Source organism: Sinocyclocheilus anshuiensis, unplaced genomic scaffold (assembly GCF_001515605.1).
Source record: "Sinocyclocheilus anshuiensis isolate Anshui unplaced genomic scaffold, SAMN03320099.WGS_v1.1 scaffold647, whole genome shotgun sequence".
In the NCBI taxonomy this organism is placed as follows: domain Eukaryota; kingdom Metazoa; phylum Chordata; class Actinopteri; order Cypriniformes; family Cyprinidae; genus Sinocyclocheilus; species Sinocyclocheilus anshuiensis.
In genome coordinates this window covers 175573-182342 of record NW_015552606.1, presented here as the reverse complement: position 1 = coordinate 182342, position 6770 = coordinate 175573, and the positions used below count along the sequence as shown (strand labels likewise).

General features: G+C 38.2%; 1 protein-coding gene across 1 annotated transcript in view; it reads left to right on the top strand.

Annotated features, from left to right (window-relative positions):
• Positions 1 to 6770, top strand: part of waca (WW domain containing adaptor with coiled-coil a) — a 52852-nt gene that overhangs the window by 14991 nt on the left and 31091 nt on the right. Inside the window, exons 5-6 of the mRNA XM_016456944.1 lie at positions 2088 to 2203; positions 3553 to 3668. Coding sequence (XP_016312430.1) covers positions 2088 to 2203; positions 3553 to 3668 — 232 coding nt within the window. The remainder of the gene's footprint in view (positions 1 to 2087; positions 2204 to 3552; positions 3669 to 6770) is intronic.

The following is a 6770-nucleotide window of genomic DNA, read 5'->3' as shown; positions in this document are numbered from 1 at the left end:
TTTAAACCATATGAGTTTAAACTTCTGATATACGGTTTTCTGAGTGCACACATCCGAAGCACATGGACAGAAAGCGGATGTCACAGCATGCGAGTACTAAACTAAGTTCTCATTCACACACAAGTTTACGTTAAAAACACACGAGTTACAAAAAACAGTCGGTTATGTTTGGGAAATAAATCGCATGTTTATTTTAGATCTGTGTGGCAGCAGCAATATACATTAAATAAATAAATAATGCCACTGCTCTCTTGTCTCCTCTGAGGCTTTGAATGTAAATAGTGTTCTGTGCTCGTCTGTGAAGCCAAAGACAGAACAGTTAGCATGTTTTGCTCAAACTTTCGCCATGGCATTAGAGCTGGTACACCGTTGTTGCTTGCGAAATCAAATGACGGCGCCGTGGGTGTAAACTTACAGATTAAGGGGCGGTGATATTATAATGAGATCCTTTTGCCACGTCACCAAGGGAGCGAAATCAGACGCGCTCGTTTTCTCAGACGCTCGCAGAAAAAGGCTTACCAAAGCAAAGTTACTGGGTTAATCTTTTTCATGTTTCCTTGGTTGGTAGATGCACCGGGGACCTGATTATAACACTTAAAACCTGGAAAAGTCAGATTTTCATGATATGTCACCTTTAAATTGGTCTTTCATTCTATATGTTTTGGGGTCACTTTGGATATGCTGTGTAAAATCTTTTCCACACTCTGAAGATGGTGAGATGCTCCACCTACTTTATGAAGTCATTCATCAAACCCTCTTTGTCTGCTCTATTACCTTTTCCAAGATTTTATGTTTTGTATTAAACGTTATAATTATGTTGAAGGCAAGAACTAGCTGTCGACAGGCATACAGAGGTGAATTTCTTCATGGTTTGAAATATGTACTACTAAATTGTGGTTTCTTTCAAGGACAGAGTTTAGTGTGCAGTGAAGTGAACAGTGTTAATCATAGTTCTGCAGTGAACATCATTGTATTCTAAGAGTCACATTTGAGAGATACACTACCATTCAAAAGCCTGTGCTCGGTCTCTTATGCCTGCTAAGGCCCAAGGCTGGCTATATATATATATATATATATATTTTTTTTTTTTTTTTATGAATTGAAATATTTTTTGTGACATTGTCTTTACTGATACTTTTCCATTTAATGCATCCTTGCTGAATGAAAGTACTAATTTCTAAAAAGTAATAATAATAAATCAATCTTATTTACCCCAAAATTTGGAGTGGTAGTCTATATAATATAGGTCCACATTTTTCTTTAAAGCTAAAGTAATTAATTTATTAATTCATTAATTTCTTTTTATTGTTAAAATGCTTTCTTCTATCCCAGGATACTAGCAGAGAGACATTATTACAACATTTGTAGGTAGATTCCACCACATTCTGGCACAGGACCCTGATAAATGCATTGCTAGCAAAAATTAAGTCAGACTGTGTCTTATTTTGAATGATCATCAAAGGGAGAGAGATTTTGACTCAAGGGAGGAGTTAACTAGGCCATGCTAACCATCCATACTGTGACCCCTTGGTTGATGAAGGAAGCATTCAAGAAACTTGTCATTATTTTTGCAATGTGGGATGGTGATGCTAGTGGCACAGAAATTGCACACTTCAGCTTTAATGATCGGTACTGTCTGGTGTAGTGGTGTGAGGCTTTGACAGTCAGACTGCTAGTAGGTGGAGGGTGGACTCAGACAGATTAAAGAGGCATCCTGCAGGGGCAATGTGCAGAGATCCACCTCATCAAATATTACACACGCTTGCATCAGGATTCAGCTCGCTCTCTCCCTTGCACGCTCCATCTGTCTGTCTCTAATGTTCTCATTTTCTCTCTTTTCTTCCCAGTCTTGTTCTATATTTTAAACGTTCTCATGCTGTTGCTCTGTTTAGCCTTTCCTTATATCATAAGAAAAACAACAAACCTGGATTGTCTTCCTTTTCAGGTCTTTCCTTTTGTTGTTGCCATACATCTCTCCTTTTTATCTTCCTTCCTTTACCTCTCCCTCTCTCATGCCTTTAACAGCTCCTGTCTCTTTAAATGCCAGCGGTTCTAGTGCTCACACCTGTTGTTTTCCTTCGATTCAGCCATATGAGCCGGCAGATGATTGGTCTGAACACATCAGTTCTTCAGGGAAGAAGTACTACTACAACTGCAGGACGGAGGTGTCTCAGTGGGAGAAACCCAAAGAGTGGCTGGAGAGGTATTAAACGCACACTTTCACCCCTTGGCTCAGGCTCAAATAGTACTTAATTATACACTAATAATACACTAATACATACATGTTGCTGGTGAGACATCACGTGATCAATGCAGGTGGAACGTTTAAGGTAGTATGTTTCCGCAGAAGAAATATTCCCAGAAATCATGGAAAAATCTTTTTAGCATCTCCTTGCTTTCAGCAGAAATTGGGTATTTTGCAGTCATAGGCCTGTTTCACACGTCTTGCTTCTGCAGCACATCAGCTAAGCAGCAGTGTAATGGAAACTGGATCACTCGTTGAGCTTTCACACTAATAGCGAGTGAGCTTTTGACAAAGACCATTTATGATCTTCATTAATAAGCGATGCTTCATAAAAGCTTGTAGAGCAAAAGTTATTAAACTGGTTTGTAGGGCATTTTGACTATATTTGAGAATGCAGCAAAGATAGATTCAGGGCTGTATAGAACCATCCTTTTTGGGGAAAATTTCAAATTTACATTTTTTCTAATAAAGGTTACAAATAAAAAATTTTTTTTTTTTTTTTAAAGCTCTAGGTTTGCTGTGCTTGTTTGATGGGCTGCACAATTTGACCAAAACATTTGAATTATATAACAATGACTATAAAATAATAATGACAACTATTATTAGGATTAAGTATTTTTAAATAAAAATATTAAACAGAATAAGACATTACTACTGTAATATTTCACTGTCAAATAAGTTAACAAAAATGTACAAAAAAAATAACATTTATTTTACATTACAACTGTAAAATCCATAAATACTATTTTTGTGATATCTTAATTTCTTCATTTTTAAACATTAAACCATCAAACTTTTATTTTGGTGGAAAACCGAAACAAGCCCTTAAAAAACTTAGTTTCTCTTTTGTTGACAGTAGCCGGTTTATTCATAAGTGCTTCTCATTACAGTTTTGGAACATCATGTTGCATTCCCATGTGTATGTTAAGTGACCTTAAACTCACCGAACATTTAGTGAAGAGTTTGTCTGGAGCAGCATTTACTGCAGACCAAGCTGTAATGCATTACATTTTGAATACATATGTAATGAAATATAGCGGTCTTTGTGATTTGTTAATCACACGGTCGTATCACAATTTTGTGCACATATGCTGGAACCATAACATGTGCGCTGAAATTAAAATGTGCTACAAATGCAAATTGAAATGGGCCTAATTCCACTTATCAAGTGACTTGCAGGAAGTTGAGACATAGCAGCTAGTCTCATTGTGAGGCTTTTTCCCTGCTGTGCCGGTCGTGTGTAAAGCTGATGTGGTTTTGTTGCCTTTTGAATGCCAGTGTCATTTGTGAACACCTTACTGTTTCAGAGAGCAAAGGCAGAAGGAGGCAACCAAGATGGCTGCAGTTGTCAACAGTTTCCCTAAAGACAGGGACTACAGGCGTGAAGCCATGCAGGCTACGCCCACCAGCTTCTCCAGCACTAGTAAGTATCAAAGTCTGAAAACCCACATCATTTAGCTCTGGAAAGTGGCAGTAAAGATTAAAGGGATAGTTCACCCAAAAATGAAAATTCTGTCGTTAGTTTCTCACCCTCTTGTCATTCCAAACCTGTAAGACCTTCATGTAAATATCAAGTCCATTTAGATTTTCCGTTTCATGGCCCCTCAACCTTAAAGTCCGCGTAAAGTCAATGTTAAATGTGTGTTCTGAGTTTATCACACCACGGAAAAATGTGTTATTAACCACCCAGCCAAATTTGAATGCTAAAAAAAAACGCCAAGTGAATAAATATAAATAAATATATGAAAAAATAAGCAGTATTCTCTGCTCTCAGACGCTGGGGGAGTGTCCGCTGGCGGCGCTGAAACCACGCCCACTCATGGAAAAGCTGCCGTCTCTCTCTCAACTGTCTTCCTCTGCAGCTTATTTAAATGAGACCGAGCAGTTTTGTAAATTATTGCAACCAGGTATTATGCATTTAAGTGACAAAGGCATAGCTAGCTAGCAACCTCTAGGCTGTAGTAACGAATGGCAGTAACTCGCGATTGAGCGGGCAAACCACTGCGCTGTAGTTATTAGGTGTGTTCGACTTGAAGCAGGGCTGTGCAGAACGACCAGTGTATGACACGAGAGCGATTCAAAAGCATGAGGAGCCATCTGCTCTCTATAGCTCTGTACTTTGATGTCACACACCGATCGATCTGCGCAGTGCTGCTTCAAGTCGAACACAAGTCTTATAGTGTTAGGGGAGGGGCCGTGCTCGGTGGGTCCATTGCATCATCGAGCCACCGGTTTAGCCCCGCCCAAAAAATCCTCAACACAGAATTAGTGAAAAACTGTTTAACGGTTTAACTCCACAATTCAGTACTACATAGTTCAGAGTCTTTGTAATGTGTTTCTGCAATACATTTCTAACATTTATAATGTGTTTAGAAACAATTCTCAGAATTCTCTTTAGACGGACTTTAATGACCAGGCTGGTATGCTGTAACATGGACCTCTGCAAGCTGTAGATCCTTAGTTATACTTTAGTTGACCTGTCATAGCTAACCCAACACAGAGAATGTGATTTCCTGGCCTGAAATGTTTTAAAAACTAGAGGGTAATCAGTTTTTTAGGTAGACACACAGAGAGGTAGAGATGAAGCACTGATATTCCGGTAGCAGATGATTCTGGACACATTTGTGGTTTGTATTATTGAGAGGAAATGTACATGTCACTTGGTTTGTTTCTAAGTGTTTTGCAATTGCAGAGTTATTACTGACATACTGTTTTTTACTGACACAGCCGTTTTTCACAGACGATCACAGATTGGTTTTGTATTTGTAGAATGACAACATTTAGAGCTTTTGCAATATTTTTATGTCTCAAACTTCTGCTTATCCACACCACCCACATAAGCAGTGTTGGGGTCTGTTTGTCCATGCTGGTAGGAGGCAGTAGCAAGTCTTTGCCTTATGCTGCATGACTTGTTAATGCTCTTTAAACACTCCTGTGCTGCATGCTGCTATTTTTCTTCATTTATTTTCCAGTCGTCACAGCAGTTTACTTCTCTTTCAGTAAAGTTTTCAATGCTTGGCTATATCAAAGCAGTCGAAGGGTAGCAGATGCTAAGCAGCAGGTTTAAGGCACACGGCTCCCACTGTCATGGAAAACCTCAGAATATCAGGGAGTTTTTTCTCCGGGCTTAGAAAATGCCAAGTTCCCTTGACTTGAGTCATGGAAATTTCTATAATGATTAATACACTTTTGTTGGTATGCTTTGTTCTGAAGTGTTTCATCAATTAGATATCACTATTGGGGTAGAGTAAAAATGGCTTCCAAGCCAAAATGTATGATTTTGTGTGACTCGTGGAGTCTTTTTAGCCAAACCAGAACACAAATTGGTGGAAATGATTGATTAGTGAATTGTTTGAATGAATTTGAATGATTTTTAAAAGTCATTATACAATAATCACAAATGACTGGAAAGCAATTAATTTGTCAAAGTGTGGGAACCCTGAAGGCAGTTTCTCTTTTTGTTGGTCTTCTGTCTGGAATTGTAATCATTCATTGTTTAATGCACACAGCATTGTGAATGGGGAAAAGTGCTTTAAGAAGAGGTTGTGTGACAGGAAGTGTAATAGTACTGCTTGTTTTCCTTAAGGAAATATGTTCTGGCCAGACTGTCAGAATTGGCCAAAAAAAAAAAAAAAAAGGCAATGACCAGTATAACTTTATTGACTGCAGATTGATGAATGAATGCTGACTATTTATTAATGTAAATGCTTAGGAGCCAGTCATTCAGAAGACAGTCTTTCTCAACAAGAACAGTTCTTGTAATTCAATTAGTGTCTCATGTGATGTCAAGGAATTATAGGCTTGTAATAGGGCTGTCAAAAAAAATATTCGAAAATTCGAATATTCGTCGAATTTAAAATAAAAATCCACATTCTGGTCCAGCAAGCAGATAGTCCCGCCCCAAACTCATGCAGCTGATTGAGTCAGTGTTTTTGAATCGGGACTTTTTTTTTTTTTTTTGCTGTTATATTGGGATTAACAAAATAAATGCAGGGTGGCCGTGGGTCCTTAAAAATTTTAGATAAAGTTTTCCTTAAACAATACCTTAAAAAGCCTTAAATTTCTTAAATTCAGATTCAGTGGGTCTTAAATATTTTTGGTCACATTACCGCAAAAATTTCTCCAGTCTGATGGACCCAGTGACTGTTTACAATCATTGGACAGACTGAACATTTTTTCCTCCGCTGTAGTTACTGCGTCATCAGAGAATTGCGACAGCAGAATCCAGTTGAACACCAGCTAGCTGAGCAGTATCCTAGCTGCTTTAAATGGGTTAATGCAAGTTTACTGAAAAATGGCTTGAGAATTGTACTTGCCCGACAGGACTTAATAGCCTGATTAAAACTTGTGACAAAAAATAATCACGCATCAAAACGCGCGAATGATTATTCTGATTTTATTACATTTAGCTTAAACAGCGGTTGATAATGGATAGTGTATTTCTATTATCAATGTCGCGCTGTTGAGGCTCGTGCTGCCTGTCTCTGTGAGAGACTTTCATGGAGAAATCAAATCAAATGAGCGT